Raw genomic sequence first — 12,650 nt, 5'->3', positions numbered from 1 at the left:
AGTGGATGGAGACCGGCCAGAGTTTGTTGTGAGTTTACGTAACCTGGAATTATCTTTGCCCCCAATGAGTCAGAAGGGAAAGAAGTGCCTGTTGTTAATTACCAAGAAACTGGCTGAGCTTGTTGTTTTTCAGTCTTATTCTTATACACTTACAAATCCATTCACCAAATGACTGTGACTCTAGCAAATGTTGTGTTTTTAACAAGAATAAATGTCCTGAAGAAATTAACCAATTCATTCTTCACTCGAGTGTTATCGTCTTCCCTTTTGTCCATTACTACATTTCTCTGTTATTTCCTCTCTAAGTATTTCCCTCTTTCTCTTTCTCTCTAGTTGGTGAAGTTGTGTATTGGGATGATTGATGCTGGAAAAGCCTACAATGCAGCCAACAAGCAGTTTGTTAGTGGGATCCGGGAGCTCGCCCAGCAGTCCACCAGCGATGAGGTCATCGAGGTAAACAGATAAACAATCTGGCTTGATCTCAAACACAGAGAATCTCCAGTGTTCGCACTATTGCACTCTGCGTCCAGTCTTGGTGTGTGTGTGTGTGTGTGTGAGAGTGTATAAGGACAGGTCTCTTGACATTTCACAGGGTGATGAAATATTTCAATTTAAGTTATTGAACATTTAAGAAATAAAATAAACATCTGAGTGAATCGGTACGGTGTAAAACCATGACAGACTTGTTCCTTGTTCCCTTGTGATGTGAAGAGGCCTGTACTTCCTCTCTGTTTTTATTGCACTACCCGTGTTGTCATCCTTAATGACATTACCGGATTAAATCTAAAATTAAAAAAAAGAGGCGTCCCTTCAAATCCTGTACTGTCCGCTGGGTCTTGCCGAGGTCAGATGTTTTGTTTTGTTTCATTTTGTTTTCTCACATGAATTTTGCATGGCAAGGCAAGCACTTCCTCTCTGTCTTTGTGTACTTTGTTCACTGCCTCTCCCTTGGGTTTGAACCTCAGCCACTCCATGTATTTGGAGAGGGTGACTTAGCCAAAAAAAAAAAATTCTTTCCCAAGTACTATTGTGTGTGCAAAAAGACCAGGGTTTCTGCATACAGTAGGCATACCGGTCTAACAGAATAGTTTCTGTCTGTTTGGCAGAATTTCATCCCATTATTATTTTTGCAGCCTTGTTGCGAGGCCTGCTTTTTATTGTTTGCCGTGTGCAGTTATTCCTGTTTCACTATTACATTCTTATCCGTCATGGGTTCTTGGGTTTATCCGTCATGGCTGTTGTCCTTCTTTTCTCTCCACAGTCTAGTCTCACAAAGTTTGCCGAGAGCCTTCAGGAGATGATCAACTATCACACGGTATGCTATCACTGCCATGTGAAACCGGATGTATCATCGTTCTTCTTTTCCCCTTGACAGCTGGGCGATGACAACACTCAGCTGGGCCGACAGTCTGGAACAGCTCTTTGCCTGTCAGTTTTATTTACTGCTGGGAAGGACACAAGCAGCCTACTAGATGGAGAACAGTGGCCTGTGAACGGAGGGACACTGGTTTGAGGAAGGGAAGCAGAGGGTGTCCAAGGACCACTTAATGAAGGATTAGATATATACATTTAACCTCCAACTGCTTTCCTCGTGCTATTTTGAAGTAGGAGGACTGGGGCTATAAAAAGCTTCCAGGTGGTATTACTGTAAAAATGTTCTCTGCATGTGCCCACACAGCAAACACTGCCCTTCATAAAAGTGGTTAAAAGAAAGCCCTGTGGGACAAATGCAAAAAACAAAAGGATTTTTTTCCTTTGAACCATGTTTTAAATGTCAACATAGCCTCTATTTCCCCTGCATGTAAAGTCAGTGGTATAGAGAGAGGAGTTTCCTGTCTCATGAGATCTATTCCCTGCCTCCCATGTTCTGAATGTTTATCTGTTGAACTAAATCATGCGTGAACAAAGTAAACATGGTTGCGTTTAACTTTTCATGATGTGGTTGACATCCTGGGGAGATACAAGAAGAAAACACCGGAGGCTTGAGTTAGAGAGTTAGAGTTAATGTAGGTATTCTGTAGGCCCACGGGTTTTATTATTGTCCTCTAATGCATGTCATTTCAGGCCACTAGATCTTATGAATAAACATGACACCCTGTCCCTTGTTTTATCCGCTCTTGCTCCTAATAAACTGTCAGAGGAGCCCAGTGGGACAGATCTTATTATGTGGCTGTTCTGTCCCTAAACCCCCTTGTTAGTCTCCTCAGTTGTCAGCCTCTAGTAGGAATGACACTGAGATTTAAAAATGGAGACACAACTTTCCTCTGTCTGTCCTCTCATTAAGACGCCCTTAAACACAGAGGAGGCTGGAGGCTCCTGCCCCACATTGAAAAGTTTTTGCCCTTGATCTCTCTTGTCATGTCTTGTTTCCCATTAGCTCTGCTTAACATGTTCAGAGTGAGTTTCCAGCCAGCGTCACACTGCGTCATGTTTGTCACATGTAACCTCAGCTAAAGCCGGGCGTAGTTCAGTCTTTGTGGCTGTGGATCGGAACGTAACTCTTTCTCTATCTATTCAACCCTGAAATTATTATATATAACTTGGTTGTGAACAATATACAGTCAAGCAGTGATTTCATAGGCTTTATTCATGCAAGATGTTCAGTAAGTAATAATATCAATGAAGCTAAACTGACGTGTAAATTTAAGTAATTTAATTGACTCCTTTTTCGATAATTGATTAATAAACTGAGAGCTTTGTTGAATAATTAGAGTAAGGATTTGGCTAGATTTGATCAGGTTTGGTTGAATTTGGTGTCCACAGACATTATTTCACCCAGACTGTAAATGCCTGCTGAAAAGGAAGTATTGATATGAGATATGTCCACTTCACTAGTATCCTAAAGGAACTGCGAGTCTCCACCGAGTCTTTCTTCAGAGAGCCATGGACTGGTTCCCTAAAAGCCTCGGTGCTTGCGACTGTGACTCAACAACGGGGACTGCGGGCACGTCAGCTGACTGTTAGATAGGTTTTTACCACTCAGCGTTCTCACAGCACATGATCCACTCAAATACAGTGCTCAATCTGTTTGTCGCTGGTAGCTTCTCCCAGCCACACTGCTCTTATTGTCTTGTCTGGCCATTAAATCGCACTCGAGCCTTTTTAGACAGGATTCGGGCCATTTGCTTGGGAGCTAATTGTTAAGGAAACATGCAGGTTAATGAGCGTGTGGCTCACAAGCAAGAGTAAACGAATCACGTCATTTCTTGTGTTTATATCTTTATGAGGGGAGTTTACAAAGTCAGCTTGTTTTCGTAAATTTAGCTGCTTAATTGCACCCTGTGATGTTAACAAAAACCTAAACAGGACTGCTGAATGCTGACTTGCTAGACATTGTGTGGTCTGGAAAGTGAATGCATTTATCAGCGTTTTGTTGCCTTAAGAGGTTTAATGCTGGAATTTTTCAAATAACTGGAGAAAAGCTTTTTTCTAAAACAGAAAGGGGGTATTTACACTTTTTCTATGTTTCTTCACAGATATTATTCGATCAGGCCCAGAGATCAATCAAGACCCAGCTTCAAACATTTGTCAAAGAGTGAGTATTAATTCAACACAATGAATGAACCTGGTTTTCCCTCTAAGTACTCGGTAACCTTTTGAAGAATGACCTAAATTTCTTTGCTTTGTTTAATCTTTGAGAACAACAAGCCCGCACCTCTAAAAATCAATTTAAAATGAAAAGCGCTGGACAAATTTGAGGTGAACATAATAACATACGTACCTGCTCTTGAATGAATCCAGGTCGTCTTAATTGAGCAGCTGTGAACAGATGCGGAGCAGAGAACGCCCTCTCTTATAATAATGAACATGAAGAAAAAGCTGGTTCTCTCAGATTGATGTGCAGTGGGTATAGGGCATGTAGTTATATCCCATAAATATAACCACATAATATACGATAAAGAAATAGAGTTGCTATATATGATAACATTTTCAGATCTGATGTAGACCTCATTTTACCACTGAATTCCAGGCTGGTTGTATAAGTGCATGAAGCAGTGGAGGCTTCTGGTTTATTTCATTATAAGGATTAGCAGTTTTTGCCCTTGGCACAGCATGGCTAGACACCCACATCAGCAGCACCCATACTTCCCTCACAGCTATCCACCACCTTGCAGCACTCAGCTGTGACTTATTCACTCTTAGGCAAAAGTTTAGCAAAGAATTCATGTGGAACATACAGCTTGAGGGCTCATATTTTGTCCTCCTCCTCAAAATTAGCAGCAGTGCTCAGTCACTCGCACAGCAGCTCATCAGAGTAGTCTCACTGCATAAACTTGTTTGTTTTAATCCTCTTGATTTGCAGCTGACACAAAAAGGAAATGTCCCATTTGATCATCATAGGTCATAGTTTGTGAAAACCTGTAAAAGTTTATTCCTGTATATGAACAAATTCCATTGTACCACATTTTTGGCATTATTCTAGTGTAGTTCCACCAAACTTAGCTAATAGGATCAGCAGAAGTAGCACTGAAAAGAACTGCACTAGTACTGAACAAACTTGATTTATAAAACCTATATTCTCATGTACTATTGAATGATAAGTATCTTGTATTTCCTAAACATCTGTCATGATTCACATCCCACACAATTAAAAATGTTGTGGCAACATAATAATTTGCCTCTCTTCTTCATTGTCAGTGATATTCGTAAGTTCAAAGAAGCCAAGAAGCAATTCGATAAAGTGAGTGAAGAGAAGGAGGCCGCACTGATCAAGAATGCCCAGGCTCCCCGCAACAAGCAGCATGAGGTGGAGGAGGCCACCAACATCCTCACTGCCACACGCAAGTGCTTCCGACACATCGTCCTCGACTATGTCTTACAGGTAGGTCAGGCAAAACCTTCCAGCTGTGTGAGTCTGTTTTTCTCCTTTTTCTTTTTTCTGCCCTGGCCTAAGATGTTGAATGTGCAGATGAGTGTTTACTAAAATGCAGAACAGACACATTACACACCAGTTTATCATCATCATTGAATAAGCAGGGTCCATTGTATTATAGCATCTGCAGTTATGGAAATCCTTTAATGTGTAGCTTCAGTTGTGTCCACATTATTGCAACGGGACTCTTTATAGCTGCCTTTTATTGCTGACAGGCAGCCTTTAACATAGAAACTTAAAAAAAGCTGAGCTATACACCGTCACATACGATATTTCACTTTGTGCTCCAGCCAACGTGGATTTGGATATGGAATTTAATATGCTGAGTCAGATTAAACATGCTGATGTGGCACAGACAAGAATGAAGCACATCTGTGTTTGATTCTGTTACTTTCAAAGTGAATTCCACTCAGCTCATCACATCAGACTGGATTAAGCTAAAAAACACAAGGACACAGTTAAAATATGTAAGAAAAAGTAACAATGTCATGGTACAAAATAGGATGCTACTGTATGCCTGTATGCTTGATTAAAGAGACGAGTGAGCATGCAGTTTGCTACTGTGCATAAATTTGCATGATTTATGACTGAAGTTACTCATTACTCATTTTGACACAAGGATTCATGTTTTTGGGGAAGGCCATAGGGGAACAAGCAGCAGAGGAAGAAAGTGAGAGGAGGAAGCACACACATTAGACGTATCTGCCTGGAAATAGTTGCCTTTTTAGAGGTTGAATAATCAGTGCAGGGAGAATTCACTTTTAGGTGAAAAGTAAAAGATTATATGTCCTATTACACAATATATTCTTTAGATCTGTTGAAACATTTCTCTGTCAAAGCTGCACACACAGATGTCTTGTACCCTGCTGTTTTGTAGTGAAGTGCTCATGTATCATTGAATACATCAGCTGAGCCCTTGGTCTCTCCTCTTGGTTGTACTGTACAGTCGCACTGATGGTGCTTTGTGGTTTCCTTATCTTATAAGGTAACGTTATTGAATCTCCCTCTAACGGACAGACAGTGCTGCACAGTCACAGTTCCCTCTAAAATTAGATGGTGAACAGAAACTCAAAAGCAAGTTTCAAAATAGGTTTGGCAGTCGGCTCGGGCGTCCCACAACATAATCACTGTCTCATAAAAATGAAGCCTGGCTGAGGGGAATTAGTTGAGTTTTTATCTTGCCTGTTAGTTTGCTTATAAGAAATCTATACAGTACACCTAGCAGCTAGCACAGCTGATTTAAACAGGTCTCCTTTAAAGTTTCACATTTGGATTGTGGTGTCAGCACTTTTAAAATGCAGCTAAGCTCCAGCAGCTGTGCTTGTACAGTAGGAAACGTTAGAGCCAGATTTTAGCTATATTTTTTGTTCTCTTTAAATTGTTTTTGTGGCATTCTTGCTTAATTATACAGTGCACAACTTACAGTGACATGCAAGATGGTAGAGGGAGAGGAAAAAATATGAGAGGGATTTTAAGCCAGGACTTGCATTCATGACATTTTGAGAATAAAGAGCATGTCTCCTTCTCCCAGCTTTGCCACATGCAGCACATAAAATGTAAATGTTTAGACATTTGTGGTGTCTTGTTATTAGGCAAGAAAAAGCGGATGTAATTGTGTTCAGATGGACAGATAATGTGGCCATCTGTCTTCACCCTGACCAATGTGTTACTTACCACCCATACATAGCATACAATAAAGTGCCTAAAATTTCCACTGAAAAGCAGAAGCTCGCTTGGATAAATGGGTGTTGTTCATCTTAACAAACCTGAAATTTCCCACGCCTAAACACAGACTAATTCAGGCCTAAATTTTGTCCAAATGTTGTGTCTTCACAGTCCTACAAGTGTGGAATTACCACAAATTACCAACCACCTACCAGCCAAATGCTCATAAATTTTGCCTGCGGTTGCTGTGTTTGTTGACACTGTATTGCACTTTGCTAGTTAAACAGTCATCCTTTAGAGGTGCTGCTCCAGTCAAAACTACTAATTGACTGTAATCAAGAGAAGGAGGGGGCTTGTAAAAGTTGTGATACATCAGCCGCTGTGGCTAGGAGATGGAAAAGTAAGTTTCCCTTCATGAGTGGGAGTTACATCTGTGTATAAACACAACTGTGGTTGTTAGTGTTGCCAGGGAAAAGGACCTTACAACCTCCAGCTAAAAAAAAAAAAAAAAACTGTCGCTGGCCACAACAAGGATTTCAATTTTAATTCTTCACTGGACTGAAGTGTCTCATTCTTGCACAACAAAGAAGGCCAATAGGGCCAAGTTACTGTAGTGCAGGCATGGTGATAACATTCATTCAGAAACTGCTCTTACCGCTTTTCATAGTAGCCTTACACATCCACCACAGTCTAGTCAGTGACTCTCTGCTGCTGTTATTAGTTCCTGTCTGTCACAGTAAAGTACGCCATAATTTATGCCTACTCTGCAACATTAACCTAAGATAACCTCTCAGGACAGAGAAGCAGAACGATGCTAATGAGCTCTGAAGGACAGGACTCTGCCACACATACACACACACACACACACACACATTCACGCAGGCAGAGAGGGGGGTTAGATGATAAGTGGCTACAGCAGCATCTGTGGGTCAAACATGAGACATAGGGCTCCCCCTGGTGCCAGCTTCAAGTAGTGCTGTCCAGCGCTGCCTGTGGTGATGGTTTCATCATTCAACTTCAGTGCAACTCATTTCACGCTTGTCTGCTCTCTTTCATTTGCCTTTTCCTGAAGAGGTTCTTTCTTTTTCTTTCGTGTCTCATTCCCCCCTTTCCATCTCCTCAGTCTCTTTGTGCGTTCGTCTCAGATGTGATGCCGTCACTGGAGATTTTTCCACTGTAAAACTCTGCTTTTGTATTATTTGTATTATCAACATGCAGAATATGATCTACAGTAGCAGCAACAAAGGTAAAAAGAAAACAACTCCTTCTCCCCTCTCACTGTTGTGTTTTTGTTCATCACAGATCAACGTCCTACAATCCAAGAGAAGATCGGAAATCCTGAAATCGGTAAGTGTGCGTCTCAACCACATCAAACGACTTTTTCATCATTCCTTCTGGCTCTTCGACTAATTGCTGTCTTCTCCACAGATGCTGTCTTTCATGTATGCCCACTTGACGTTCTTTCACCAAGGATATGACCTCTTCAGTGAACTGCAACCACTTATGAAACAGCTTGGAGGACAGGTACAGGCTACAGCACAGACACATGCACACACAGTGAATGATGTAAAAGTTAATATGTTGCACACCAATATTTTGTGACATAATGTGATTGTGTTACACTATTACGTTATCACATTATTTTCAAGTGTGATAGAACTTATTACATAACTGTTTTCAGAACGTTTGCTGGGAAAGTAATTAAATGGCTTAAAATTCATGCGACACTTCCGTCTTTTAAATTTAATACTTCTTGTCAAAATATACACTTACACTGGTCTTGGACAGGATTTGCAATGTTGTCAGAACATACAGTATAAACTTGTGCAACATAAGCAAACACGAGGCTATTTCTGGTGCAGCAGCAGAATAACTGTTAGCTAAGTTTACATACCACTGCACCGTCATAGGTAAACACTTTTTATTATGTAGGCAAGGAGAGTATTGTTTCATTTTTTAAATGTTTCTGTTCGTCAGAACCCACAGGATTTTTTTCAGGTGAGAACTCTAAAATTAGACGTGTGTGCTGCTGCGGTTTTCAACAACTGATGTTTCGGCTCGGTGTGTGTGTGTGTCTGTTTGCAACCTCTGATAAACAGAGCCTTCCCTCTGAGCCAGAGGATGGGCCGAATGTGACTTTAAGATGATTATCAGAGAAGGAGTTGCTGTTTCAGTGAGGGGGGAATGAGGAAGAGAGCAGCCCACAAGGCTGGAAAATGTTTTTTTTTCCCACTGTCAGACTCACAGGGTTGACAGTCAGCTGAGCGAACACAGCAAAGAAACCCAAGAGTGATACTGAAGGTTGTGGAATATAAACTAGTGGCTCTGAGGCTGGAGCAGCAGAAGAGCTGAATGAGAAGGAGGCATTTCTCCAAAGTGGGTGCAAAACCAAGGAGGGAAGGAGTCCAGCCACACAGTGAGGAGTCAAGGAGGAGCTGTGTGCAGCTTGTAAACATGTTTTTTGACATTTGAGCCAACAAAAAACGACAAAAAGGAACTAAACAGCGGTTTTTGACAAAGAGTAAAAAGGACAATTTTGGAAGCCAGATCTGAAGACGCCAGACAACAGTCGTCTAAATTGGATGTGAGAGACGTGTGTGGTTCTAACCCTCATCTTCTGAAGTTGGACCCGTCTGATGTTGGTGCTATCAAGAAGTTGACAGAAAAGAAGCAACGAGTACCGCCGACGGAGAAGAGGGGAGGACAGGTCCATCTTCAAAAGCAGATCTTAGGGAAGAATAAGAGGCAGCATGTAATCTTCTCAAAGCAAAAAAGAGATTGAAACTGAATGGAAAGTCATGGACTGTAAGCCTGTGGCTGCTACACTCAAAAGGCTGAAGAAAAGAAAAGCAAGGATTGTGTGAGGGAAAAGGGGAGCGAAGTGAAAAAGACCCTTAAGAGGGAGGGAAAAAAGAGATAGAGGGTTGGTTTGAGGCTGAGAACAACTTGAGTATATCTGTGCCGTGTGGATTGTAAGACCGTCGCATTGAATCTGGAGCAGTGCAGGACTGAAAGGAAAGGAAGATCAGAAGCCGAACTGTGGGAAGCAGTGACAAGAAGATTGTGGATTATTTCTTTTCTCTTCTCCATCATGAAGCTGAAGAAGGTGGAGAGGCTATGCAGGGAGGTGTGGAGGAGCTGTCAACAGGTCTGATAACATGACTTGATGCCTGTAACCGATGAGAAATTGATCAATGGTGGGAGTACTAGCCACCAAGAATCTACTAGTACAAGGTGGCCACTCGGCAGGAAAAAAGAAAAATGCGATGATCCCTGAGAGGCGCATCTGTTTTCTCTCATGAAAATACCACGTATTTTGGTCTGTTCTATAATTTGGGGGTTGTGAGAAGAAATGACAGGGGTGGGAGGTAGGCAAATGAGGCTCGATTCCCACCCCGGCCTCGAGTCAAAAAAGATGTGCAGTTTTGAGCATATGGGTGTCAAATGGTCTTGCACAATAATCCCATCAGTGTGGTCGCGTTTGATTGAGTGTAGACCACAGAAAATACAAATTGCCCCACAACCCCAGACAAAAACAGGAAGATGTTACTGTAGCATTTAGACTTTGACTTTACTGTGGCTGTGGTTGTTTGAGAATGAGTTATTGACCTGGTTAGTTGTAGTTGTAGCTGATAGATACAAGTCACCTACAGTGATATTATCAGCTGAGTTTGGTAACACACAATCAGCCAAGTTACTAAAACTAAATTTGCTAAAGGTCCATTTTGAATGTATTTTCATGACAACAGCACGATTGGTTTGGTGTTAAATATGCTCTTTTTTCCATCCTCGCTGTTGGAAACAACAGGGCTGCTTCTAAATATAAGATATGCCGCTTCCATGACACAGAGCCTCAGGGTCGAACATGTGCTGAATGAATATCTGCATTCAGAGGGATGTTGTGTATCTCGTCCATGAATCGTGAATTGTGCAGCTCGTCATCATGGTTGCATGTCATGACAGAGCTGAGTGAAAGGCTGAGAGATTGACCAGAAATATGCAGTGCAGTGCAATGCAATGCTGTGGTGTGGCGGTAACAGAGATAGACTGAACTGTGTGAGACCATTGTCTGAAGTCAGTGGGGGCGACACAGTAACGCAGATAAGAAGGTAAGGGTACGGTGATTCACTGTCACAGAAATGTATCCGGAGCTACACACACAGTCACAAACCTGCCTTTACAGATACAGACAGAAGCAGATACTGTAGATGGTATGGACCGGACTGGACTAGTTGTTATGGTGCGGCAGGGAAAAACATTTCCCATCCGATGTTATCAGTCTGCCGCTTTGCCGTCCACCCATTTCCTCCCTAAACAAAACAAAGGACCAAGCTCCCTCAAAAGCTGTAGTCTCTGAATATATCAGATAACAGCGTTTTCATGTTCATATGTATTTCGTGAAAGAAAGCCCAGTAGCTTTGCTGTTAATATGGCTGATAAAAGCTACAATATACAGTACTGTAAATAATCTTTTGCCAGATCAGAGAGGAAGTCAAATCTTGCTTCTTGCTCCTCTGTATAATTTTACACAGTAGCTTCTGTTACCCATTAATATGAAATCCCCCCTTAGCTCAGAAGTTGTGGTCCTTGGTGCTTGTCAAATCTGCACTAAATATGCAACGCTCATGTGTGATATGCCCTTACACTCACTTTTCTGTGTTCTGGACTGATTTCTTCTTCTTCATTTTTTGTTATTGAATTGTAAAATATTCATAACCAAACAACCAGTTCTGAATGTTCCAGTTTTTGTGACGATTATTATTCGTTTCTTGACAGCCATGTTTTACGGCTCCATTGCCTTGTTTATATGTGAAACGTTATATACTGTAGCAAAACCAGTGCATCATTTCTGTTTTGTAGGTTGATAGTTTAAAAAACAAATCAGCAAATCTGGAACAAGGTACATTTAGCTGACTAAAGCTTTGAACTCTACTCACCTTTATTCATGTGCCCCCCCCCCCCCCCCCTCTATCATTGATCTGTAGTTTGATACTGATCCTTTTGTGTTTTGGGCTCGAGACGTGCTGATTTAGGTCACATTGCGGTAGCGGACAAAGGGCACACAGTAGATTTTCACTGCTGTAAGGGAGGCTGGTATATTTCTGGAATCAGCCTATGACCTCCAGCACTTCATTGAAGTTCTTTTTTTAATTTTGTTGCTCTCTCTGCTACGCTCAAAAGATTCCTTGTTTTTCCCTTCTGCACGCGATGGTTACTCCGGCAGACGAGGAGAATCAATCACCCCCCCCCCATCCAATTTCACACATGATGAAGCCTCTGTAGCACAGTCCACTTTGTTTAGAGGAGAGAGTGTGCCTTGGCTTTATGTGGCCTGTGGAAAAGTTATTTATTTTCTGGAATCATTTGTGCTCCCAAGATTGGAAAGAGAAAGTGTCAATGCACACACATACATCAAATTCAGTCGAAAGAGAAGAGAGACCTTTGATTGACATGGCTCAACAGTACATTTTGTGACAGCTACAACTCTCTTATCTGCTTTCTGTAATTGTATGGGGATACAAATCAGGGGGAAAAAATCCACTCGGTCATGTATATGTTTTGTGTTGAACAAGAGCTTAAATGTTTGGGAATGTCAGAATGAAATGTGTGTGACCAGGTGGTTTGGTAAGCTTGACTAATCAGTCGTTCTGTCTCTTGCAGTTGGACCAGCTGGTGGTGGATGCTGCCAAAGAGAAAAGAGACATGGAACAGAAACACTCCACCATCCAGCAAAAGGTCAGCACACACAATCACACAGTACTGTATGGATGGACCCTCTCCTTCCTTTGGGTTTTATACCACACAGACCATACATAAAGATGGATGTTGCCTCTGTGACGTCACTATCACACATTTCATATCACACATAGGTTTTCTGAAGAGTGGTAATGAAACCCTGAATGGGCTGCTGCGCTGTTGCCCAACTATGCCGACCATCCGGCTAATCCAAAAATGGGCAAAGAGTTCAGGCACGTGAGGCGCTGTGGAGCTTGTGGCAAGCGTGCGTTCATCCATTGGCCAATCACAGCAGAATAACCTCAGTTTTATATAACTTTAAGCTGTAATGACATTTAAATGGTAATACCCCCTTTTACAAATGTAATGAAGGAGA

At 41.7% G+C, this 12,650-nt stretch overlaps 1 protein-coding gene across 2 annotated transcripts in view; it reads left to right on the top strand.

Moving 5' to 3' along the window:
* Nucleotides 1-12,650, top strand: part of LOC146988835 (arf-GAP with coiled-coil, ANK repeat and PH domain-containing protein 2-like) — a 52,071-nt gene that overhangs the window by 18,126 nt on the left and 21,295 nt on the right. For both annotated transcript variants that reach the window (XM_085774545.1, XM_085774544.1), the window contains exons 3-9: nt 334-453; nt 1,262-1,315; nt 3,477-3,535; nt 4,639-4,822; nt 7,841-7,885; nt 7,967-8,062; nt 12,200-12,274. In XM_085774545.1, the coding sequence (XP_085630671.1) occupies nt 334-453; nt 1,262-1,315; nt 3,477-3,535; nt 4,639-4,822; nt 7,841-7,885; nt 7,967-8,062; nt 12,200-12,274 (633 nt within the window). The remainder of the gene's footprint in view (nt 1-333; nt 454-1,261; nt 1,316-3,476; nt 3,536-4,638; nt 4,823-7,840; nt 7,886-7,966; nt 8,063-12,199; nt 12,275-12,650) is intronic.

Source organism: Trachurus japonicus, chromosome 4, assembly GCF_045865225.1.
Source record: "Trachurus japonicus isolate A0001 chromosome 4, Traja_1.0".
Taxonomy (NCBI): domain Eukaryota; kingdom Metazoa; phylum Chordata; class Actinopteri; order Carangiformes; family Carangidae; genus Trachurus; species Trachurus japonicus.
This window is presented reverse-complemented; position numbering and strand designations above follow the sequence as displayed.